This window comes from Fulmarus glacialis, unplaced genomic scaffold (assembly GCF_000690835.1).
Source record: "Fulmarus glacialis isolate BGI_N327 unplaced genomic scaffold, ASM69083v1 scaffold6528, whole genome shotgun sequence".
NCBI classification, from domain to species: Eukaryota; Metazoa; Chordata; class Aves; order Procellariiformes; family Procellariidae; genus Fulmarus; species Fulmarus glacialis.
This window is the reverse complement of record NW_009228831.1, coordinates 13,217-39,970: the sequence shown is the minus strand read 5'-3', so window position 1 is coordinate 39,970 and position 26,754 is coordinate 13,217. Positions and strand designations below refer to the sequence as shown.

Below are 26,754 nucleotides of genomic sequence, written 5' to 3'. Positions count from 1 at the left end.
AAGGTACAGCTAAAGGAGTTAGCATTGCACAGTCTATAGCAGAGTCAAAAGAACAATTTTCATCCTGCCAGGTATGCTTTTTATCCAATAAACCTAAGCCTCTAGATGGATGTGACTAAACTTTCTGACCTTGCACAATTCTGCAGCATGGTTTATACACGGTAGCACTTTCTCCTCTCTCACTCACAGACTACATATCCCAGGCAAACCTGATTAGTATCTCCAAGCCTTTCCAGTTCTCGTACTACCCACCCCGTCTTTCTAAACTGCATGGTCAGATTCCTCTCTGCTACCTCACTCTTTACCCCTCCACCTCCAACAACAGCTTCCTTTGACTTTTGGGCGTGCTAGACCTCTGGATGTCAGCAGATACCTCGATGTTCACTTCTCCTAAGCAGTGTAGACAGTTATCTGGGTAAAACACTCATTATGGAGTTAGTGTACTAAAGCTGTCCTAGACTTCAGTTAACACTATAGATGCAGCTGGTATGAAAGGTCTTTGTCCTTTATACTTGGCCACAGTATCACCCTTGAAAAAAACGGCAGCTACTGGGCTGCTGCTTGTGCCCGAAGCATGACACAGTTAAGAGGAAGGTACGTTTCATGCCACACCTATCTCTTACCATTACCCTGAGCAGTACAATTTAACTATTACTCTAAGAAAGGTGCATTTAAAATCTCAGAGAAAGTTTGCTGTATATTTACTCTTCTAGCAAATAATAGTTTATATTTTTGAATGCTTTTTAGTACTGTACTGAAGGTCAAAGGAAGAGTCCTGTTGATGCTTCCATGGATAAGTCCTTGAACTTAAATTAAGAATTCCTCTGAGATTTTGGATGAAAAAAAAATTGTGATAAGTTAACGTCTCACAAACATATAATTAACAAATGTGTTACATTTTGCAAAAAACTTTGGAGTACTAAGTTTATAAAAGTTCATTCCAAAATGTACTTTGTGTATTCTTTTTTATTCTGCACAGATTTAATGCTCTATGGCATTGCTACTGAATGTACTAAAAATTGGTATGATACATATTATAAAAACAAAATTATTAAGTAGAGAAGAGTTTATTACAGTATACACTGTGAATTACCTGTCAAGAGATTCTAATTAGTGTTTCGATTATCTGGGCAGTTAAGTGAGATGCAAATTACCTGGGGAATATTCTCATTCTTGTTATTGTTCCACTAGCAGAGGCATCCTTAACAGGATCAGTTGTTCAACAGGAAATCAATAGACCAGTGAAAGAAACTGTTTTAGCATGAGAATGCATTCTGTAACTGCTTGTGGGAATTCTACAAAAGAATCAAGGCTTCAAAATTTCAGTGAGGATGAAAACCATCCCAGACAACGTGAAGGAAGGTCTACTGTAAATCCTGTAACATCCCCTTACGTACTTTACATTCAAAGGCTAAATATAGATCTAACAGAACTGTGAGAGAGACATTACATCTTCATTTAAATGTATTGAGTAGTCCAGCAATCCTACCTTGCAACAAAGGGAAGGTAGATTTTGTTGTAACCAGTCTAGCACATCAGCTGTGGAAGGGCTGCATCCTGGTATTGTTCAGTATTGTGGTGCCGTACCAGCAATTCACATCCTATCATTTCACATGTGCCTTGCCGTCCTTTGAGAGAATGACCTTATCCTCAGCAGTACTCACATGCTAAGCGATAGCGTACTTAACAGAAATCAATTATTTGTACTGTTAAAGTATTGGAGCAGTCCTGGACATGCTTTTGGTCCACACTGTCTAACATCCTTGACAGAAACAATCTTTAGGCAGTGGCCCAGCTTTAGAGTACTTCAGGGGCCATTTGCAGTGGGAGACTGTATGTTGCCTCCCTTCATTGTAGACCAGGAAAGTTTACCAGTATGGGTGCAAGCCAGTCTGTCCCAGCTCACTCTAAACTAGAAGAGCTACTTTCCCTCTTCAAGCTTTCCACCTCTGGGAAAAGAAGTGTTTCAAAAGTGCATAAAACATACAGATTCTGGTCTTTTTTTTATTAAAACCAGTGCAACATGCCCATTGATTTGTGAGTGGCCTGCAACTATGGACTGTGTTATATATAGGGCTGCCGTGTAAGAAAGGTAAGTTGAGGACGTGGCCAAACTGCCTTCTGTTCTGATTATTGCCTATGAGTAACTTAGAGCACAAAGGAAGGTTTCATCTGACCAAGTACAGATGTCAACACCTGAACCAGTTATTACAGAAACCCTCTTATAGGCCTTGGGGAAAACGTAGATGCTTCTAGGACATGACTTGTGATGTATTTAAAATGTTTACATTAGGACATTTCCAGATGCTTTTTTTTCTTCATCCCCTATGAAGGGAACCAAGAGTAACTAGCTCAATGTAAATCCTATCCTAGGGCCATTTCAGTCAGCAAATAACTTGGAGAAAGCTTCACAGTCTTTTAAATAATTCCATGGACCAATGGGATTCCTGATTGTTGTTTGGGTTACAGTTCTCCTCTTACTTACTAAAACACAACTTCTGCAGAACTTGCAGTGGTGGCCCTTAGTTTGAAGTAATCTGTCCTTACAGACATAATGTCAGTGTCTATGGGAAATACTATCTTTTTGTATTCCAGTCTTCTGTATAGTAACCTGCTTTTTTACCACCTTAGAAAAGCATTGGTGTTTGAAAAAGCACCTGTAGTGTATATTTGACAAAAGATTTTTTAGCATTTAAAATAAAATAGAAGATTTTTCTTGCATTCTGTATGACCAACAGAACCTTTGATGTGCTTAAGAGGTTTATTATATGATTTTTACTCTATGGAAAGTGATATTGCGTTTGTTTTATAGCTGTATAGCAATCAGGCATGAATGTTATGACATATACAAGGAGATGAGTTTCTAATACCGATCATAATTTTAATTTTTCTCTTTCCTGCATCAGAAATGTAGTAGTATTCCAGGTCAGAGATGTAGTACAGAATTATGTGATTAAATTACAGATTTCCAAAAAGGTTAATGCATCTTCTGGGTTGTAAGATGAAGGTGATTTGGTTTTTTTGCTTTTTTTTTTTTCTTTTCAACATGAAAAAGCTTCTAGAAATTATACAAAGTGCTTTAAAAGGATAGTGATTTTAACACCATAGGATATTTTGAAGGAAATGAATGGAAAAGTTTGTTTATGTTTGGTTCTCTGATCTCTCCGGGATACTTAATTATTTCTTCAACTGTAGAGTTAGTTTTCCTAAGCTTGTGTGAGAAGTTGTCATTGCATTTATGACCTGGTGTAAAAGGCCATGTCTGCCATCTCCTTTTATTGTTCAGTATGTCACAATATTTCACAATATTTTTCTAATTATGAAGAAAATATCTATATTTAAAATTATCTGGAAGTTTCACTATTTTTAATGCACATGATATTTTTGCACTAATAAACAGAAGTCTTGATTAAAGCCAACTGCTAAGTAGTGTAATTCACTAAACATTAAGAATAAAAAAATCCTGTTTGCAGGAAATATTTCAGGAAGTAATGATGTCCTTCTATTTCCTATAAGGGTAGCAGAGGGGAGCCAGGTCCAGCGGGTCCTCCAGGTTTACCAGGGAAATGGGTAAGCAGTTTATTTCCATATTCAGTGTTTGTGTTTACTTTCAAGGAGCTATGGTATCATCTGGAACTACACTTACCCATTTATCCATGCAGGGAACTGAAAATAACATTGAAACGAGTGATTGTTGAGTTTCTTTTTCAGTCCTCTGTGACTGTGCTAATATTGGCAAATGCTGTTTTAAAGTATATGAAGATGTGTGGGGCTTTTTCTTCTGTTTAAGAAAACATAAATCCTGTGATGTGCAAAGTTGGGTTGCACACTCCTGTGTGGGCTGCGTGTACTCGGGGAACAGGAGCAGTGAAAGACTGGCTTTCTGCTAACAGCTATGTGAAGCTAATGAATGGACCAGATTATGAATACCACCTTTTACCAGTGCTCCAGCAGTATTTACACAGTAACAGTCAGAAGCATAGCTGGGGAGGTTTTGGCTGAAAGAGCTTGCTGTTACAGAGGAATGTGCAAATCACAGAGTGCAAGATCTTAGGAAGAGAACCAGACTGTTGTTGAGGGACTGGAGGGTGGAAAGCACTGTAAGCCATTTCTGTTGTGTTTGTCAGCAATAAAATCATAATAAGATGCTATTTAAAGGGCTGTATTTTGGATCAGCTCTGTTTTCATCAGATAATCCTCTTTCATTAAGTTAGGATTGTTCTGGGAATAAGATTCTGCCCCATCTGCTTGTCAGGGTATGACCCTTAGTTGTTCATTCTAAAACAGATTGTGTAAGTCTACATCCTTGACTTATTTTCACAGGGTCCCCAGGGTGATATTGGACTTCCTGGACTGCCAGGTCCTCCAGGCCTACCTGGTGGTAAGGGTGACCGGGTAAGAAATACACTCATACACACAGACTGCAGTTTGACGTCAGGACTAAATACAATAATTTGAGCATTGTTTGCAGTTTTTACATGAATCAATGTCTGGTTTCTTGTTTTGTATGTAGATCTGTTAACTGCTTGAAAGTGGTGCTCTAGGTGCCCATTAAATACTTGTAGCTCATAATATATACAGGAAAAATCTTGACAGTGTTACTTAAGGGACTGAAATGAGATTACTGGTGTAAATATTTCCTTTTTTTTTTGAGTTTGAATCAATTTAAGGCCTAAATCATATTGCAAATCACTGATTCAGCCAGATTGAAATTGTAAGTCAGGGTCTCTGGTCACTAAAGAGCTTTGGAACTTCAGCCCTGGTCTACAGTAGATACAATGCCTTTTACATAGGTCTTAGGACCTGCTATGGAAATGCACAGGCTAATGCAGCTATTGAGACACCTATGCATACACGCAGAGTTACAGGGTATAAATATCTCTTCTAGTCTTTTGTTAGGAGGGAAGAACTGGGCCCTGGGGATCTCGCATACCTGCAGAAGATACCTTGCTTTGCTGAATAAATGTCAGTGAAGACTGTATATAAAAAAAAAAATGTTCCTTATCTTCTCTTGCTTATAGGAGGCTACAGAGGACAGAATTCACTCACCAAACTTTGGATATTTCTGTTATAGAAATAGTCAGTTCTGCACTGTTTCATCCTTTTTACTTGAGACATCTACTTCAGTATTAAATCAGTTGTGCTTTTGAAGTGCCTCTTACTTTCCACTGACAATCAAGGAAGTATAGAACTGTTAGTGAGACATAGGTATCACTGCTGTAGATGTCTTTAGTTGAACAGAGGAATCCTGGCCCTGGTATGCTCCCAGTATACATCATAGGGTGGCTAGATAGGGCTTGCAGTTGTTTTTGGCAATTTTTAAAAGCTGCTCATGTACTTAAAAACAAGTTTCTAAGACAGTCGTTGTTGTTGAGATATTTCTTCACGTGTTTGTTTTTGTTTGGTTGTGGGTTTTTTTTTTAATGCTAAGATCAGGAACATATGTTTCTAGTCAAATGTAAGTATTGACATAAAGCAATCTCTTTTTATTAGATTGGTAATGATTCATACTTTAGACTTCTCCAGAGGGAGATTGAAGGTACCTGAGGAAGCAAATCTGGAAGGAAAATAAGTAGTATTTGTTGCAGTGCTGACAATCTCCCTCCAAATATGCCTGATTTTCCTCATTTACTGTATAAAGGGTCTGGACCTCTAGGACAAGAGCAGAATGTAGATGCTGTAAACAGACCCAGTGAGATTCAGGTTATACCCAGGAGGTTTCTGTTTATATAACTGGCAGATGACAGTATCTTATGTGTGGAGCTTTTTTTAAATCCTAGGATCAGTTTAATGCCCTGTGCGAATGCCTTAAAGTCCAAAAAGTTATTATCTCATCCTGTGATTGCTTTTTAGATTTCCTGTTTTGAGACAAGTGTCGACTGGATCCACTTGTATCCTTGATTCATTTTTTGTCTTCAGTCGCATAGAGGCTGGAGTGAATTTTCTGGGGCAGGCTTCACATTGCTGCAGCTTTGCCAGTAGCACGGCTCTGCAGTATGTATTCCAAGTCACTGGAGAGCACTGTGCCACTCTATCCTTTCTTTCTCTTTCACTTTACTTCTTTTGGAGCCTGAAACTACCGCTAGTTTGGTTAAGGGGTCGAGCGCATCCGTCACACTCCACCCCGTGACTACAGTCAATCCACTTTATTGACTCATAGGGTAGTAGTACGGTTACCTCTTGCCTCTATGTCATAAATATGTGGCGTACTGCAGATCAGTGGTAAGGGTACAATTATCTGATGAGTTGCTTAGATTAAGTGTTACAATTAATGCTAATTATATACCATTGCACATACAGAATCAGTTGATTGCATATGTTTTATATGTTGGATTAACACAATTTGTTTCATTATTCGCCAAACTTTGATATACAGAATGATTATGAGCAATAAACACAATAAAGTCAGAACTAACAAAACTACAACTGGATATAAAATCAAATTCAAAGCTCCAGCTGATGTTGGTGAGCATCCAAGGAGAGTTTCCCACCAGTGATGTTCTCCATCTTTCTTCACTCTTTCTAGGACGCAGTGTATCTGCTCTGTGTCACGATAGATGGTAATCAGGGTTCTTTGTCTGTTGTTTCGAATTCATTTTAGCAATTTACACAGGTCAGCATGTTGCAACAGTTTTCTTACCAATGCGAGATTCATTCCAATGAGGGTAGGTAATAAATCTTGATACAATGTATAGTTAGATTGTAACAATTGGTGGGATGTGACAGGAGCTGAGTATGAATGACAAACATTTTGTTCAGTGTCAAGACAAATATCCGGGCCTTAATGGTATTACTTTCACAAATAAATCCTTGTTGTTCCCGTACAACACATTTGTCAACATCAACAGTTTGCCATTTGTTCCCATTTTGTTGGGCTCATACTCCATGTTCTAATGGGTAGAGTACAGTTCCACTGTGATTTAATCCCAGCGCAATGGTTGGGTATATGGTGTATACTGAAGCATTGCGTATTGTTAAAACAAAAGCTGTGGCTTTACTGTCAGTGGGGTCATAAGTGAGATTGACTAGATACCACCGAGACTGGAAATCCTTTTTGAACTGAGTCGCATTTTCTCAAATTACCTTTAGAATCTCAGTGGGCAAAGGGCCCTCATCGCCTTTTCTTATAATTGCTGCTACAGTAGATTGCACGCATAACTGAGCTTGGATACAGCTAAGAGCTAGAGAGACGTTATTCTGGGTAACGCCAAGCGCATCTACAATTAGTTGGAGGTCTTTCTCATTAATTCTTTCCCATTTAGGCAATATATCAAGTAAGAGCCATTGAGTAGTTCCCAGTGGCAGCAAAGAAGATTGAAATGGATGTTCTAGTTTACGCAAATCACTTGTGGCCGAGCTTAATATGTTTGCTAAAACTTCAGCATCTATGCTGTTTAATACTCCTAATCCTATTCCCAGAACACCAGCCACATCTCTCCTTGTTCGTTTTGGAGAGGTGAGGGTTCGCCTGTGCAACCATACTAACCATCCTGTATAGGATGTATTTAGGAATGGTGAGCAGGTAGGTTTAACTGCAGAGATATTAACCTGCATTGGTAGTTCCACTCATTTGAGGGACCATGATGGATTAAATAGCACTTGTTGCTGGCCTGTATATTTAATAGCATAGGGTCCAATTTCAGAAGTCAGTGGATATGTAGTTTGATTCGTTGTGGGAGTAATAAAATGGGGAGTGGGTTAATAGGCAGTAGGGGTAGCTGTTGGTGTAGTGTGAGGCCTGGGAATAGGTGTTAGTCTGACCTTTAAGGATAGTCCATTTCCGTTATCTTTCCCTTTATCTGTCCACAGGCATACTGCTTTCATAATTGTGTCATTAAAGAGGAAATTAATTATACAATCGGGGCGTGAGAAACAGTTTGCTCTGCCTTTTGACTGAGTTTGATTTGTCCGTTTGATGACCATGTAGATGTTTCCCTTTGAATAATTTGTTACATTACATTCAATAGAGATTTTGTCACCTGGTGTAGCAGAAATAAGGTGACTTTTGTTTGCTTTTACCATGGTGTGATTACCAGTGAATGTCATTGTTAGGTTTTGTCTTGGTTTTCCTATTATTCCTGTATTCCCATCAATTTTAAACATGTATGGCACACAATGTGCTATAGTTACTGTATTGATTAGCATAAACAAAAGAATTAGAGATTTCCATCCCGTGCGTTGGGTTTGTGGATGTGTGAACCAAATTTGGTCCATGCTGGCGATGGTTACTCCTGTGGGAAGGATAAGCAATCCTCCGACGGTTAGCCTGATCTCCAGGGAAGGTGTGCCAGTATCGTTCCTGGTATTGTTCCTGAAAAGAAAAAAAAAAACCAAACCACATGTCTCAGCAGGATTTTTGTGGACTGGTTACCCTTTCTAGTTAGTGGTTAGGATGTATCCACCTAGTGCCAATATGATGTTTAGCTCCATTGCTGTCTTCTGCTTCCCAGGCCAAAGGGCCACAGGCTTTTGTTAGTGTTATTGAGACAGTGCCAATTTGTGGTAAATCTACCATAATGGGTTGCCCCGGTTGAAGGGCAATGGGGTACATTTTTACATCTGATGGAGGTGCTCCCTAAGGTGCTGACAGAAAGAATGCACGAGTGACCAGGCTCCCTGTTAGTCTGTATCAGTTATTCAATTGGTGAATCACTTTGTGCAATCGAGTATCCAAGTGCGGCTTGTGTGGTTTAAGACTGCTTTTTAATAGACCATTTGCTCTTTCTATTATCCTGTTTGATTGGGGATAGCAAAGGGTCTTCCTTTTCCTGCTCTTTGTTGCTGGAGAAATGTGAGCCATTGTTACTTTTGATGACATCAGGGGCTGGTAGACCTGAAAACCAAGAGGATAACCCCCTGATGGTGTTCTGACTATTAGCCTTCCGACCGTTTGATGACCACGTAGATGTTTCCCTTTGAATAATTTGTTACGTTACATTCAATAGAGATTTTGTCACCTGGTGTAGCAGAAATAAGGTGACTTTTATTTGGTCACCATAGTTAGGCCTGAGACAACTTCTACTCCCGTGAGGATGTACCGATATCCCGGGGACGGTTTAAAGGGTCCAATGTCATCAATTTGCCTCGTTGACCATAGCGTTTTTCATTTATTGACATGTAGGGGTGGTGCTTTAGCAGGGTGATCTGTTTGCAATTTCAATTTACATTGGGGGCATTCTGTAAGGATGATTTCACATGTCTTCCTGTCTAGAGGCCAACCTTGGCCTTGAGATGCAAAATAAAGTGCTTCTCAGGCTGTATGGCCTAATTTCTGATGCAACCATTCTCCCAGTCGGTACCATTTGGGATTTGGCGTTGTCTCCTGTTTTTGTTCTCCTAGTTCTGGCTAATTCATCTACTTGTTGGTTCCATTTTGATGCTGGCTGGTCATTTTTCACATGGGCTTTTACCCATCCTATTTTAAATGATGCTCGTCTAGCTATATCTAATAATAATTGCCAATCTTCAGTTCTCCAAACTGCAGATCTATTTACTTCCCAATTTAGGGCTTCCCATTGACAAAGCCATTGTGTGGCACCTGCCCACACAGCATAGGAGTCAACATAGATTACTTTTGTTCCATTTTGTGCTGCTAAAACAACTGCCCTTAATTCTACTTGTACACTACCTTCACTTTCTTCTATTACTTGTTTACCGATGGTAATGCGTAATGCACTGGCCTCAGACTGCCATCTACCCTTTACCCTCTTTGCTGAGGCATCGGTAAACCAAACGTCTTCAGAGAGTGTTCTCTCAGCGAGGGGAGATGCATTTAGAATCAGCAAAGGTTTAAGTGGCAGGTTTAGTGCTAATGGGTCGGTGTGTTTATAGGCATTTGTAATGTCGAAGTTTTTGTATGTCCTTCAGTCAATTGCATTTCATCTGCTACTCCCATCAGGTATGAGTACTGTTTCCTGATAGTGGGTTTCTGTGTAATCCCTTCTGGGGAGCAGTTCCTTTCAGAACTGTTTCTAGCAAATTAAATGGACCTCTAGGCTGGAAAGGTTGTCCCTGGTATATTTTCTCAACTTGTTTAACTGCTTGGACTAAAGACAAAAGTCCCTTTTCCCACTGGGAATATGTCTGTTCTGTCTCTTTAAATGCGGTTGAGTTAAACCTTAAAGGCCTTTTTGGCCGGTTTGGCCAGTTTGGAATAGATTGCAATAAGTGCCATGTTCTGCAAAACCCCATTCTGCTATAATAGGGTCATGGGGGTGTATTGGCTGATATGTCTTTAATTCCTGTATTAGGGTTTTGACTGCCTCTTCATGTTCTGGCTTCCATTCCCATGGTTTTCCTTTTCATAAAACTGAGTACAGTGGGTGAGCAATGATAGAAAATCCAGGTACATGTTTCCTCCAGTACCCTAAAGTACCCATAACCTGTTGTATTTCTTAGACTGGGGCTTCTGCAATTGTTCCATTTTACTTAGAGTGTCCGGTGGAATTGCTGCACTATCTGCAGTCCACCAGGTATGTAAAAATTTTATTTCTCTACATGGTACTTGACATTTTTCAGGTGGAACCTCAACTTCTGCTTTGTGTAGTGCTTGCCACACTGCTACTGCTGCTGCTTCCCCCACTCTTTCAGGGGAAGTCTCTCCAATCAGAACATCATCTATATATTGGTACAGTTTCACATCCTGAGGAAGTGAGACTGTCTGTAAAAGTTCAGCAAGTGCAGCATGAGCAATTGTAGGTGAATGTTTATAGCCCTGTTCTGTTAAAGGTGTATTGTATACCTTCCCTACTAAAAGCAAATTTCTCTTTATCTTTCTCCTGCAAGGGGACCATAAAGGACGTATCTTTCACATCTTGTACACCATCCATGGGTGTGTAGCTGCTTGTAGCATGGCTGTTAAAGTTGCAATATTGGGTACTGCAGTTGTTAGCGGAGCTGTGTTGGTGTTTAGGTGCCGATATTCTGTTGCCAGGTGCCAGCTCCCATCTGGCTTTCAGGCTGGCCAGATGGGTGAATTGTATGGGGAGTAGGTTCTGGAAATAATGCGCTGTTTTTCCAAGACTGCTATTATGTCAGAAATTCCATTTCGTGCCGCAGCAGAGATCTGATTCTGTGGTACATTGGTAATTTTCAAATTGGGTAGATCTTCTTCAACTTCTACCAGGGTTGGGGTCGGTACAGCTCCACACACCAGTTTCATCTGGTCAAAACATTGAAACTCAAAATATTTTCATTGTGCTTTTTAATCACAAAGCAAGTAGACCACATGTGCTTCTCACCTGGAGCCATAAATTAATTTTCGTGGTTTGGCATATAACACTTGCTTTGTCACCCCTTTCTTTAACTCTTTGCTACCCAGGTCGCACACCCAGTTTCTTGGCATCCTGTTGCGTTAGTACTGAAATTTGTGCTCCCATATCTATTAGAAATTTCACCAGTTGTTGTCAAGGACCAACTGGAATCAAAATGTGCATGCCTCGTTCATCTAGTGGCTTTAATAGTGCATAATCTACTGTGGCGGATATCGGGGTATCACTGGCTTCTCCCTGTGTGTGCATAGCTTGTATGCAGGCGACTTTTGTGACAGCAGTGGAGAGCTCGCTTAGGGAACAGATGGGAATTATAGAAGATTCACCTTGTTCCAAGACACCTATTCCCCCAGCCCAATAAGCCACCCTATTGGTGATAGAATGGGATTCATTTGCCAGGTTGGGTTCTAGGTTTAAGAAAACTCCTGGACCCCAATAACCGTTTGCTTTATCTCCACTTAACATTATTTGGTCGCTGCTGCTCACGCAGACGCACCACAAATATTGAGTTTCAGTTTCACCTGGCTTTCTGCTGTATTTCTCTTGTAAGTTTGCCAACTGCAACGGATCCCAGGGAGTGGTTTCTGTAGTATATCATGGAGCACCACCCCGAGGTCTTTCAGTGTTCTGTTTTAGTGATGGGTCTAGCCTCATATTCAGGGGGTTCTGAGGGGAACAGAGAGGCATCATTTCCTTCATTGTAGTCATCAAGTTCACCCCAAATATCACCATCCCAATCCTCTGGGGACACGATTAGTTTCCTAATTTGCATGGGGTCAGGGGGATGTGGAGCCTGCACGAGCAGCATCTTGACCTTTTCTTCCAACTTTTGTTTTTTCTCCTTTTCTTCCTGTATCTGCTTCTGTAGCTGCTCAATTTGTAAGGACAGTAGTAACTCAGCTGCCTTCGTGCCTTCTATTTCATGTCTTAGATCTTATTTCTGTCTGTTATTATTTTTCTTATACTGACAGGAGGCTTCTAGGCAGGTACCTAACATCTTACAAATAATTCCCTTTCCTTTACCATCTTCAGCATTTCCTCTTGCTAATTTTAGTTGTCCTTTGATGGCACCCCAGTCATGCCAATGTTCGCAAGCCCATTCTTCTGAGAATTTGGGACTCAGACTTATTCTGTGCCTCCATAAGTAATCAGTGATACTACTTGCCATCCTGCTGACTGTGCCAAGCTGTCACTGGTAAGATTTAGATTGCTTGAAGAACTACGGTCAAAGGTCTCAGCAAAAGTGGTTTTATTGAAATACGATGATGTAAAAGTGAGACTTAACAAAGTTTGATGGCAAGGTTCACTCTGTTACTTACTGCAGAGGATATAATAACGATTCCAAGTTACCAACATGAAATCTTAGTGTACTATAATACAAGATTATGCGCGATGTCGATCACTTACCAAAAATCTGCAGCGGGTAAGGGGTCTCTCAGCCTCGAGGAGTAACCTTGAGAGGTGTCCCAGCTCAAGAAGAGATCACCGCCGTGCAGCTAGCTGCTTAGCACGGAGAGCTCAAAAAAGGCTCACTCATGCTGTAATATGTATGGAATAAAGTGGGGGGGTTGACTCGTAGTCAAATTATGTGCAATGGAGAAGGCAAGAATGAGACTCCTTGTACCCACAACTTTCTTTGTTCGTTGACAAATGAGTCTTGGAAGAACCACCTGCTATTCGTGTGTTAATTGCATGGTTGGTGTTCCAGTTTCCAAGCCTGTATGCATCAACGTTCACCATGTCACCCTGTTCCTCTGTGGGTTTTCAGAGAATAGATTGGAAGTAGAGAAGTTCTTGCCCAGTTACAGCCTAGGCTTTTACCTCCTTTGGAGCCTGAACCAGACTGCCACTAGTTTGGTCAAGGAGTCGAATGCATCCGTCAGACACCTGACATGCTATAGCAGAGAGAGCAATACAAAACAATGTTACAATGATGGATCACGCTTCAGTGAATCTTGCAGAGTAGTTATGCAGATATGTTACGGAGAATGGCTAAACCCCAGCATTCACCACTTACAGTGTTTCTGATTCACGCATTTTGAATTGGTTTCAGACACTCTGCTTCTATGTTAGTAAATTAAACAGCACTAGGCCAAGACCCAGACCTTGGCACTGGAACACGATCCTTTATACTGTTAAATAGTTACTGTACCCCTAGTACAGTTTTGGCTGATGCTGATGGGCAGTTTTGCAAACCATTCCTGGGCATGGTTTGAGAGGGATGTTTACAAATAGATAAGCAGTATGTCAAAAAAGTGGATATTTTCATATTTTAACATCTTACCCTATTGTCTCCATTGAAATTTTGGGAATCAATGTAGAATAGATTCAGATAGTTTCAGCTGTGATTTTTATGTTTGCTAATATAAATATTACAGGCCAAGTTTCACAAAAGCAAAAGCTTGTCCCATCTCAACCTTATGTATTGGCAGTTTTGTTGCTCTAAAGAAGAGTAAGTGGAGAAAAAGAACCCGCAAAATGATGTCAGGTTGGAAATCAATGTCTTTTTGTGTAAGTAATTGGAAAACCTTAATAAGGCACGATTTTGAGAACACTTCAGACAAAATAGTTTCAGTGTTGTTTGACAAAGTCGGAATGTTAAATAGGCCTGTGATTTCCACTGCTTAGCTTTGTGGATAATTTATTATTGGCTCTTCATCCTCAGGAGCGTGAGAACAAGTCTGAATTTATTATATTGTAGATGTTACACCAGTTTGTGTGCCTATATCCTATGTGAATTAAATGGAACTCTGAAATGGAAGAGGAAATGCTGTATCTCCATCTGTTTTAGAAAAAATTTTTATGCACGGTTATAGTTCTTTTGGAATGTATATGTTTGAATGTGTACAGACGGCAAAGGACACTTAAGGATGGTGTGATTGGTTTTCTAACAAAACACAAATACTAAGATTTTCTTAAATAATACACTGTTCTACAAATGAAATACTTTTATTATAGAAAGAAGTTACATATGTTTGAAATGAATCAGGTCATTAATTTATTCCTCTTTGATTCCTGCCTATCCACACATGTATGTTTTGTTACAGGATTCTAAGATGAAACATAATAATACTTTTTTTTAAAAAAGGAATATCAACTTTAACATACAAGCCATTCAGCTCTGACTGTAATGATCAAAATTCTAGAGACAGTTCTGTTAAAAAATGTTGAGAATTAAACAGCAAGCCAGACAAGATTGTGACTGAACTTGTGGATGTCTCAGTGTGCTTATCGCACAATAGCAGGGCTGGTATGGCCTACAACAATACAGAATACTTAATAGGGCTAGAAAAAGTGATACACTTACTGGATTTTTTACTTGTAAGTTCTAACCAATTTGCAGAGCAGAGTTGTAGCAGCTAAAAGAGCATCTGTCATGTAAAGGGGAGAACTACTGTTTGACAGTCAGAATCGGTACCGTCCAGTGTGGCAGTGGATTATATGTTCCATGCAATTACTTGCCTTCGGTCTGTCACTTAATTATATAGTAAGATTTAAGTGCTTTCATTGTCATTCTTAAAAATTTGCAGCTTTAAAGGTCTCTTGCATTAATGTTAGATGGTAGGGAGAATTGAAGATAATTTAGTATGCTTTTGAACCTGCAGTTTCAAATTCTGAAATGAAATTTTTTTTTTCTTTAACCTTTTAGGGTTCAGTGGGTGAATCAGGACCTAAGGGTGAACAAGTAAGTCATGTTAGAGATCATGGTACTTTCAAGTCACACTACCAAATGCTGCAGTACATTACTTTGACTAAATCTGAAGGCTGACAGTATGTCTTTTTTTGATACAGGGTGCACCTGGAGCAGAAGGAGATGGAGGAGAAAAGGGTGACTTAGTAAGGCATTACTTTCTCTTCACCTGATCTAATATTTTGTTGTCATAAATGAAAACTTTGAAGTATTGTTGGAGTACTTCAAGCATATGGTTTGATCATTGGAAGTCACATTTCAGTTTTATGCTAACTGGGCATTGCAGAGCACAGCAGTTCTATTAGCCTGGTCACGCTTTTTTTTTTTTGAAAGCACTCTGAAATACGCATATTCTATTAGGTATATAATACAGTACAGGCTGCCTTGAAGGGGGGGTGTGTGTGTGTGTGTCTATATAGAGAGAGATAAATACATATGTAGAGATACACTAAGCATTTATATAAATATATATATGTATATACCTACACACACACATAAATTCTTGGTGTTTCAGGCAGTGAGGATGAGGAGGTAGTTTAATGCAGGTGAAACAGGAGCACAGATAAATATCCTTAATAACTCAGACTTGATGGAAATATTTTGTATTGCCTTTATCTTTAGAAATAAGATGTAGCAACTGGCTGTTAGGGAGAGGGAGAATGGCCTGGGAAGAGGCTGTGGCACTGTGATATTGCTGGAGGAAGGTGTGTGCAGGAGTGTGGCTTGTTGTGAAATCACATGGGTAATGCCTGGGTCATGTGCCCTTCGGTGAAGAGGATTTCTTTTCCTGCAGGAAGAGAAATGCACTAGTCCAGCAGCTCCTATGGGGCCCCATTCAGCAAAGCCAGAACTTGATCTTTCAAAAGGAAGTAAGCTGCTCCCTATTTAAAAAAAGGTAGCCAGGTTGTGTGCTGGAAATGAGCACTTTTTTCCTACGCTCTGCAATTCGGAAAGGCTTCTAAAGTTAGTTAACACTCCTAGTGAGCTAGATGTCCAGTAATGCAGCTTTACCATCACTATATAGATTCCCAGGAAGCAATACTATGGGTTGTTTAAGTGTGCTGCCAGTTAGTCTGTTTTTAAGCCGATAACAGTTGTTATTTCTATTTCACTTACGGCATATTCATTAACAGACAAAGTGGCCTTTCTGACCTTTAGAAGCCAATTATTTCACCAATGACATTTAGGAACTGGGAAAATACAATTTTCAGAAATCTCTCCAAGAGTAATATGAAAACACCGAAAAAGAAGAGTTAATCTATTTCATAGGTGATTGCAAAATTTTGAAACTTTTTTTTTCCAATTCAGAGGGAAAACTAAAATCTTCTGAATAGTGGGACTGCTATTCTCAGTCAAGTGATAGAGGGATCTTGGGGTTGTTCAAGCCAGGAGCGAAATTGTTGGGAACAGGAACTTCTAGGGGTTTGGCTTCTTCACAGCACATTGGGTAGACACCTGCCTAGTTTCTGTTGCAGTTTTAGCAGGGCTAACACAACACTGTAAAATATCCATAATTCTGTCAAACTAGAAAATCCTTATTAAATAATGTTTCCTCTAAAGCAATCTACTAAGATTGTCCTGTGCTGTAACTGTGGTTTGAGAGGTTAGAGTCTAATTCTAAGATAAGCAATACAAAACCAATTATAATAAACATGCTTTCTTATTTGCACCTTACAGAAATGTTTTTGAGAAAGGAATTTTACGAAAAAAATCTGAAATTTAAGTTTTATTTCCAAATGAATTATAATTCATTTGAGGTGCAATTTTGTGTAAATCAACTAAATATATGAACTTTTTTTTTAATAGTGAAAAAAATCATGTCAAGTTTACTGCATTTGTAATGTCTATGATAATGGATACTCTCTTCTGATATAGTTTTCTTGTTTTTGCTTAGGGTGATATGGGATTACCAGGAGCAAAGGGAGCTGTAAGTATAATGAATAGCACCGTTAGAGAAAGGGAGAGATCTAGTAGATCAGATAGATGGTTCTCTGATTTAAGAAAGAAAATACAAATAATGAGCTGAGCTCTTTATCACAGTTAAATTGAATGAGTTCCAATAGCATTTCTTCTGTTTAAATTTTGAATACTGTTAATATTAAAATGAATTAGCTTTGGAAAGGAATTCGTGTCCTGAATTCTAAGAAGTTCCTTAAATGAGAAGCATCATTCAGCAGCAGTTTTCTGGCCAACTAATTTTTTTTTTTTTTAAGGAAATGAATGCACTCTTTGTACAGTAGGTGTTGTATAGAAAGGAGGCCCAGTGCAGTGGCTGCGTGCTGCCTGTAATCTTTACACTGTGAAAAAGCTGGCAGCAGGACTGTAATGTCTGTGAAAACAGATTCCTTTTTTTTTTTTTAAATAACAAAATGATAGCTTTGATGTGGAAGGTGAGCAGAAGCTTGTATGTCACATAAGAAAAAGAATTTGAGAGCTGAATGCATTCTTTTATTTCAGAATCACTGAAGAGTGGGATTGTTACAGTAGCTGACAGTTTGGGCTATGATACTAACGTATTAACAGTTCTGCCTACAGGGAACTGAGGTTGAATGTAACAAAAAGAGCTATGCTTGTGTTCTCAGTGGCCTGTGTGACTTTGGGGCTAAGCAAACACAAGCGAGAGAGTGTTTACTGCTGATCCAGATCTTACAGGAAGGACATGAGGAAGAGAGAGAGTAGAGGAGAAATCCGTAGTTTTATTCCCCTGGATTTTTAAAATCCTCTTCTCTTGATGAGACCCTAGAGTGCTTGTCATACTAGTGAGTACATACACAGGGATGAGTAATCCATCAGGGAACCTGGTAACTTGCCAGACTGGGCAAGAAAGAAATGGTGGCTTCTTGGTTGTATAGTCCACGAAGGGAATTTTGCTGTCGTCTTAATATATATGTTGAAGTGTGTTCTTTGGGTTTTCTTCTGACAGGGACAGCAATTAGCTGTCTGAGATGCAGCGTAGATGGAACTGAAATGGCTCCATCTTGTGGATTTAACTGATACCACAGCTGAGTAATTGGCCATGGTTTTGAGCATCTCTTTCAGCAAGTGGTGGTTTTTTTTTTCCCCAGTAGATTTGGGAAGCCAATAAATATGTAGGATTTTTTTTTTCTGTTTGTTTTGGTTTGGGGGTTGGGTTTTGTTGTGGTTTTTCGAGTTTGTTTGTTTGTTGGTTGTTTTTTTTCTTTGTTAGAAAGATCAATATTATTGATCAATAGTAGTACAATAGCTTGTATTGAAAATAACTCGGAGGCGCCTACTGGCGTACTCTCTAGGAAAGGGAATGAAAAGCATTTGGAACAAGCAGAGAGCTGGAATTTTTGTAACTAATGGAGCACTTAATGTCTAGAAAAGTTGCATGTGACATACACAAGGACAGAAGTAGAAACCGAGTATAGGCAATCTTTGTTCTTTGACAAAAAACCAAATGTTTTGTGCATGTCACTATGGATGCCCATTTGCCTCTTTTGACAGAATATCTTTTTTTTCCACTTCTCCCCTTTAAGGGAGGAATACAGACCTCCTTTTATGTTTATAAATCACACAACCACCGACTCCAGTCGCTTATTTAAAAAGAAGCTGTTCAACAACTCTACGTCCCAGCATTCATTGCTTTGCATTTGCAAATAGCTCCTGTCACCATTTTGATATGTCAGAATGAGTCTAACACTAGCATAGCAGTCCTTTGAAAATCTTCTCTTTCATTGTCAGATTGGTAATCCTGGAGAGCCTGGTTCCCGTGGGCCTGAGGGAAGTCGGGGACTGCCTGGCATGGAAGGGCCACGAGGCTCACCTGGACCGCGAGGCTTGCAGGGTGAACAGGGTGCCCCAGGTCTGCCTGGCAGCCAAGGTCCGGCTGTAAGTACTGTTTTAATGTGATTGGTATATTTTGAACGCTTAGCTGTCACTCACACCACTCCTTTTCTTGCATCAGGAGCTACGTACGCATGCAAAACCCAAGTGCCACAGTAGAGTTTGAAATACACTGTACCTCACAACAGGTACATTTGTGCACCAGAAAAATCTTAGGGTTGTATACAGTTAGGTCCTTGGGTCCTCAGCTTTCAGTTCAGTTCCATTTCCTTACACCAGCCCCATTGCTGTAGTGTGCATGTACCATGTTTGATACATGGCTGTATCAAACATAGTATCTACCTTGCTAGTTAAATTGACTTCAGCTGGAATAGTTGCACTTGCATGGACTGGAACATCTTTCATTGACCGGCCAGCATTTTTCACATCAGGCACACTTATAAAAGGTACTGTGATATCAACTGTTTTTTTAAACTATTATTTTTTTAACCCTAGGGAAAAGAACCAACCGATCAACACATTAAGCAGGTTTGCATGAGAGTCATGCAAGGTAAATATGCTAAAAAGTATTTGAAGTTTCTTGTGCATTTAAATCAGGATGATAATCTGCTGTGGAGGCAACCAAGATTTTCCCACTGTTATCCAAAACTAATAGCGTGGCCTCAGCAGGGGACCTGGCAGAAAATCTTCCCACATGTGAATGTGGACACAATATGAGAGAATATGAGAAAGAAGTCCCTTATTTTATGTATACTTTGTATCCTCATGGAAATACCTGTTGATTCTATGCTATTACTATAGTAATGAGGCAATAGACCAGAGTGTTTTTATGAAATACATATATTTTGTGTAGAAATCACTTGCTATGTTTACATATATAAAAATACATGGCTTCACTGAAAGTTTGTTTTGATATTTGTACTCATACACTATTAGATTACAGTAAACAAACTATGTGTGAAACAGGTAAAAAAAAAGAGGAGTGCAGAGAGAGGCTTTCTGTAGATAACATACCATAAAATGAAAGCAGTAGGCAGATGTTCAAAACCCTAATTGTATCGCTCAGTTCTTCTTGACACACACAGAAATCTGGAGCTTTTCTAATACAGTTGGGTGCATGGGATTTACCAAGCTTAAAAATTTATGCTGCCCTGTAAGCACAAAAGATACTTTTCAGTACTTGCTGTTGAAGGTCCTCTCAGAGGTATTATGCCTTTGTAATGTTAGGCATTTACCAGAATGAAATTGCTGCTCATGACTTAATCTAAAAATTATTAGTAGTCATTACTGTTCTTGATACTGCCCAACAGGGTATTTTTTTTTTTAAACTTTCTATAAATAGGATAAAAAGGCCTTTTAAAGTGATCTCTTGAAAGACACAGTAATATTGAGGAGGATTATAGCCAAATCAGATATGATGCACGAGTTTATTCATAATCATCAGAATTAGCAGTGAAGAGAAGGATATGGGAAAAATCTAGACTGTTTTCATTGCATCCCCCTCGAGAGCCTCTATAATTGTCAATGCTGTCATGCTTTAAAAAAAAAAAAAAAAAAAGACAAAAGGGAAAAAAAAAGAAGAAATCAATCCAAGTGGGTCCCTGGAACTTTGTCAGCTTAAGGACAACCGTAACTGAAGTTCAGCTCCTGAGTAGGCTTTGCCCGCAGATTGCTATCCCCAGTCTTCCTCATATATCTGCTAGCCATAGTTCCTGTTTTATTTCAGACCCTTTGCACCACTCCACACCCATCTTCTTAATTTTTCTTTGTTGCCGACACAAAATAACTTGTCTTGCCAAGTCATGCAGACTTTATAGCAAATGTCATATGGAGTTGTGTGTGGCTGTATCCAGAGAAAGTTATTTCTAAGGCATGCTTGGAAGATGGATTTGAAGTCTAGAATAGAAACTTTAAGCAAAGAGAGGATTGCTCTCATGCTGTTACAGCAGTGGCCTGAAGGAGGGATGAGGAAAAGGGAATAGCTAGCTTCGAACATTCCAAGGAATGGCAAGCTGATCCTGTGCCTAATGAAGAGCAAAGCTCCTGCTGATTTACCTTAAGAAAAGATCAACATAAAATGTTCAATTATTTATCAAATGTGAGCTCATAAGCACCAATTTGAGGGGTCTCTTTCCTCTGAAAAAAAAGGCCTGCACTTACTTTGCAGGCCAATGTAGATGACTGCCCTTATGCTTTTCAGCTGTTCCTTCTTGCAAAGATGGATCTTAATAAGGATTAACAAGTAGTAACAAAGAGGGATATTTGCTCTTTTAAGAGGCAGCAATTGCATGAGTAAGTTTTCTTACTAGGTGGTTGAAATTTAAATGACATAGAAAATTATAAGGACATTTCTAAATAAACCATATACATTTAAGTCATTTGAGCTTGCAAACATCAAATATTTAAGATGTAGGCTTCAGAGTGAGCAGCTTCACAGTGTGCCTATGCAGTTTCCTTCTAGTAGTACTAAGATAATACCTTATAGGTAACAAACTTTGTAAATAGCACTGTATATAAGGAAAGTGCTGTACTGTGATCTGTTGGTTTCTGTAGCAGAGAATACACATTCTTCTTCAGTGAACATGAGAATCTCTCCATTCAGATTCACTTACTGCTTAATTCTGTCCTCCTGTTCAATGCAGAACAACTAGCTCAGCTGGCAGCCAGTCTTAGGAGGCCAGAATTTGGTGCTCCAGGTCTTCCTGGCCGACCGGGGCCACCAGGTGCTCCAGGGCCTGCTGGCGAAAATGGCTTCCCAGGACAGCTTGGACCCCGTGGCTTACCTGGCCTTAAAGGTCCTCCCGGTGAGATCGGTCGTAAAGGTCCTAAAGGTAAGAAATTCTGTAACTGGCTTTCAGTTGTTGACTGCTCCAGTTTTTTGTGTGGTTTTTTTTTTCCCCTTTGGATTACAGATTGTGGATGTACATTGTACGCATGTAAAGTCCAAAAAGATCGTGAATTAGGAACCTAAGCTGTTTCCTGTACCTGTTGCATCAGTTGCCCCAGTGATTAAAGGGCACATTGGCCTGGCCTCAGCAAGACTTGTTTATAAATCTGTTTTTTGTCAACAAATCACTTATACAATATGAGAAAAGACAGGCATCTGCCTTGAACTAGAAGTAAGCAGCTGAGTCAGATTCCTAATATTAATTTTCCCTCTCGTGGACTTTTGAGGTTTGTGTTTTTCATATGCTGAAAAGTTCCAGCAGTGATTCCCTCTTTCCTCCACTCAGTCTGGCTGTGGACCTCACTTCAGCTTTTGGGACCGCAAGTCTTGCAAACATAAACAGCCAGATTCATTTGCTAATCTCTAGCCTCCTTTTCTAAGTCTGTCTAGTTTCTCACATTACAAGTGACTGATAACAATCTGTCTCTTTTATCTGGGTATAATACTTGAGCCGTTTAAGATCATTGCACCATGTACCACAATCTATTGATTCTTTGGAAAGAACAAAACCATAATAAAATTGACTAACCTTACAGTTTACAAAAAAACTTTGATCTAAGTTAATCTCTTTTGTTCCTGACTGAGAGGGTTTATATACCTCCAAAGGATTATACAGTAGAATTTTCTGCAAAGTCTTATGACCACTATGTATGTATTAGTTTCTATTCAGCAGTGATTTCGATTTTGTTTTCTTGAAGGAAGGTTTTATTTAAAAATTGTATTTCTGCACAAAGCTGGTCTGTCGCTGGATTAGAGCATTTGTCTCAAGTTTTATTTGAAAGTAAAATTGGGAAAACCTTTGAGAGAAGGAATAGAACACAAACAAAGCAAACCTTAACAGCATTTTGTTGCTGTACTGTTTTAATTCAATGTAATGTCATCTGTATTTGCAGAAGCAACAAAAAATGGAGATACAAAGGTGATCTGATATTCTGAATTTGTTTCATCACACAGCAGGCTGCACTGTATTAATATTAAAAAAAAAAATCTACAGAGCATTAAAAAAAAAAAAACCAAACAAGCAAAATGCTTTGTTTCCTATCGCAATTGTCATCAAATTCCAAGTTACCTAACAGTAAACCTTGAAATACAATTACAGAAACAAGAGAAGTGGTGAATGCTCTCATGTGCAAGAGCTATCATGATGCTACATGGCAGGCACCCTGAAAAAAATCTCAGTGCTTCACTCTGAGTTCCTGCTAGTTACCAGGGTTCCACAGAGGTCACAGAGATGAACTGACTTTCCCCATCCATCTGGGGAGTTGTCTGAGATGGGAGTGAGAGGAAAAGGGTACCTAGGACATGTGATAAAAGAGAAAAGGAGGAGGATGTTGAGAATAGTTTAGAAGGGCATGATAAATAGGAGAGAGAAATAAAGAATATGTTACCATGAGATAGAGCAGAAGATACAAAGGTACAGCATCAACAACAGCAGAGTCAAAAAGAGCTGGCTCATGGAAGGCTGTTATAGTTACTTTAATGAGCAATCTGGGGTAGTGAAGGAGGGCAGAATTGGAAATAAGAAGTCGGAGAAGTTTGGGGTAACCAGCAGTAAACACTATTCCAAAGTGTTCAGTAGCAGGAAATAGCAGAAGTATATACGGGTAACCTGACATCAGCGCTTCCAGTAGCTGTATTTACAAAGACAGGCTGAATCTCCATGTTGACTAGGCAGTCTGAAGCGTAGAGATAAGATTCCTCCTCTAGTACCCTGTGTGCATCTTTTATTGAAACTTGGACTTTTGTACTGACTCCTGTTTTCTGCTGTGCCATTTCTAGGCAAGCCCCAAACTTAACTGTCTATTTGAACTCTCCTCACTCCAGAACAAGAAAGTATGGAAGTATAAAATAAAGCTCACTCAAACATTATTAGGCATATACTTGCGACTTTTGACTTACAGCAAAAAAAAAAAATCAAGTGTTTACGTAGGATATTCACACATGATAGATATATGCACTTTTATGGAATATATGCAGTGAACAGAATTTGAACTTTACAACTAAAACAACAAAAAAAGCTTCGTCTTACTAAGATACTTCTTGTTTGGAGCAACATATGAGTTTGAAGAAAAGCTGGGCACCCACCAAAGAAAAGTCTCCATAATACCAGTATATGAGAACAAAGTCCTTTGTTTTACTTTTATGAGCGTCTTATGTGGATGTCAACAGAATACTGTAACGTGTGCAAGGCAGCTTCTCTTTTCTTCTCTGCACTAGCTGTCTCAAGGACCAGCACTTGAGAATTTTTACTTATTAGCGGAGTTCACATGGTCTTGCAAAAGCCATTTGCCAGTACCCACAGTCTGCATTCCAAAATAGCCTGTATAGTTCTGTGAGTTTGGTTTATTTCTGTTATATACGCTATGGCATATTTCATGTGGTACTTACTGTCCCGCCCAGATGTTGTTTTTTTGTTTCCCTCCAACATGTCTGCTTCTGAGTATAACTCAAATGGCAGAAAAAATCCAAACAAACCCCAAGCCTCTTACAAGGACATGTGTCAGAACATCGTTCAAAAATGCTAAGAATATATACAGCCACCTGAATTCTTTGCTTATTAGTCATTCACCTCTGAGAGGGAACTTACTGAAAGTAATACTCCAAGCAGGCTGTAACTAATATTTGTGAATTTGCTTTAGGTGAACCAGGAGAAAGAGGAGAAAGAGGATTTCCAGGCAGAGGACTGAAAGGTTACCCTGGACCAAGAGGTCTTCCAGGTAAATATAACAAGGATGAGGGTAAAGAAGAAAAGATGTAGTAAAAATTTATTCAGAACTGATAACTCAAGCCGCCTTGAAAAGATAAAAGGAGTCCATTGAGAAATAAGCTTCCAAATAACAGTATTTCATCATTTTTACTTCGTAAGTAATAATACAGTCACAAATCAGAATTAAAAGCTCTTTTACTAAAGAGCTACCATCCCATTTATCTCAGTGTAGAAAGATTAGGAAAAATGTATACAAAGCATGAAAAAAAAAAAAAGAGGCAATTGCATGTGTATATATGTATATGATTGCCTCTTTTTTTTATATAAGTATTTATTTATATATAAAATAAAACAAGAAAAAGGCCACAAGCCCCAGATTATCTCACTGGCAGCCACAGCAGTCTTCAAAATCTCCATTCATAATTTAGGACATTCAAAATACAATTCTCCTTTATTTTTGTGGTAATTAATTTCAGTGTTACGTGAGAGGGGTCCAGGTCGGATTCTTGCTGATAAGTGCAGCACAACTGGCCTCTAGTGGCCAGTGAATGAAAATAAACATATTATTTCCATGGGTATCTCTCTACAATGCGTTTCTGTATGTATATATAGACAGAAACTACCAAAATGTGGTAGTTTTGTAAAAAGGAGAAAAAAAATCAGTTGAGTATATACTGATACCTAGGACGTCTGTGAAACTCAGAGTTGTCTCTTTAGAAATTTATCATTGGAAGAGGCTTACTAAAATCACTATATTTCATCCCTTCATTGAAGATTTAGAAGTAAAAAGATACTTCAGTGCTCAGCAGTTCCACTCTATACATCTATTTCCCCAACATATCTGAGTGGAGAATAAAAATAAATTCTTGATACATCTCTTTCTGGAGCGCTAACATAACTCTGAAGTAGTGAGTAGCATCTACACCTTCATACGCATTGCATTGCCAACGGGGTTGTCTACAGTGCTGCCATCAGTTATACTGCATAACTTTTTATAGCAGCATATCTGCTCCAGTATAACTGAGGAGGGTTGGGCCTGAAATTTCATTGCTGTAGATGTGTAAACACAGCCTGGTTGTCTATTAGAGGAAAACTGGCTCTCTAAGTAGGCACCTCTCTGGGGAGCAGTAAAAAACCATATTCATACGACTTTTAAGAACAGGATGTTCGGTAAAGCTACATATATACTAAGCAAGTAATATGCTGCCAATTTTTAGACCTGCATCCACTTTTCCAGGTGAACCAGGCAAACCCAGCTATGGCAGGGAAGGCCGTGATGGTGAACGAGGTCTCCCTGGGGTGGCCGGTCAGCCTGGGGTTCCTGGTCCTCCTGGCCCTCCCGGCCCTCCTGGGTACTGTGAGCCATCGTCTTGCAGAATGCAGGCTGGGCAGAGAGCTGGTAAGAACATGAAAGGGCCATGAATGGGCAACGCAAGTGCCACGAAGTGTCAGCATCAATTTACTTCCTGCACAGACAGCTGAGAAAAAAAAAGGAATGAAGGAGAAATACAAACAAGGAGAAACCTTTCAACCAAGGTTTCAGTAAGGCATTTTTAACACACTGGTTGTACATTCCTTCTGAAGGTGTACTTAGCAACACAAGCTGGAACAATGGTGCTTACAGAAATACACAGGTGATGCCTTCTGGCTCTTTCTCCCTTTGGGGGGGGGAAAAGGCACTTGTCTATTTTTATTTTTATTTTGAGTTTCTGTGATTTCTCCTCCTCCCCTACTTAATTCCTGTGTATGATGTACAGTGAAGTAACGTGTCTTCAGCCATCAAATAAAAAAGGAACAGTTTATTTACTTCAGTTGTAGCTATTCTTTTGTGGTTATAAAATAAATTCCAGTGCACTCCCAAGCAAATTACATCACTTCATGCACAGTCATTTCATTGTATGTATGTGCTGTACAGGATATGCTAAGCCTCCCTCAGCTCTTCAATTCAATTCTAGAAACACAGCTGGGAGGCTGTTCTTATGAAAACCTGACACGTTTTATGCTGCAAGGTCTCTGTAAAGGTATGATCACTGGGTTCTCATGAATAAGCCATGTGGAATAACCTTTTCATTTGCCACTCCAATTTGTGTTGCATTTATAATTTTCTATGAAGCCTATTCCAGCTTGCCTCCATCTATGTTAAATTAAAATAAAAGGCTAGAGGCCACTGTCAAGGGAATTTTAAGTCCCAGAAATAGAAAAGTTTTATAGTAGAGATTACAGATTTTGAAGTAACATACGTGGTTGTACAAAAAAACCCAAATAAATAATGTTTTAACCCTGTGCTGGTTTTGGCTAGGATAGAGTTAATTTTCTTCCTAGTAGCTAGTAT

At 39.3% G+C, this 26,754-nt stretch overlaps 1 protein-coding gene across 1 annotated transcript in view; it reads left to right on the top strand.

Annotated features, from left to right (window-relative positions):
* The window catches only part of COL9A1 (collagen, type IX, alpha 1), a gene marked incomplete at its 5' end in the record, with an annotated part of 50,398 nt that extends 24,182 nt beyond the window's left edge, over window positions 1-26,216 (top strand). The window contains 10 exons of the mRNA XM_009583609.1: window positions 3,517-3,570; window positions 4,324-4,395; window positions 14,920-14,955; window positions 15,063-15,107; window positions 16,856-16,888; window positions 18,667-18,813; window positions 19,264-19,318; window positions 21,411-21,599; window positions 24,355-24,432; window positions 25,660-26,216. Of these exons, the coding sequence (XP_009581904.1) occupies window positions 3,517-3,570; window positions 4,324-4,395; window positions 14,920-14,955; window positions 15,063-15,107; window positions 16,856-16,888; window positions 18,667-18,813; window positions 19,264-19,318; window positions 21,411-21,599; window positions 24,355-24,432; window positions 25,660-25,844 (894 nt within the window). The remainder of the gene's footprint in view (window positions 1-3,516; window positions 3,571-4,323; window positions 4,396-14,919; window positions 14,956-15,062; window positions 15,108-16,855; window positions 16,889-18,666; window positions 18,814-19,263; window positions 19,319-21,410; window positions 21,600-24,354; window positions 24,433-25,659) is intronic.
* Between the last annotated feature and the right edge of the window lie 538 nt (window positions 26,217-26,754).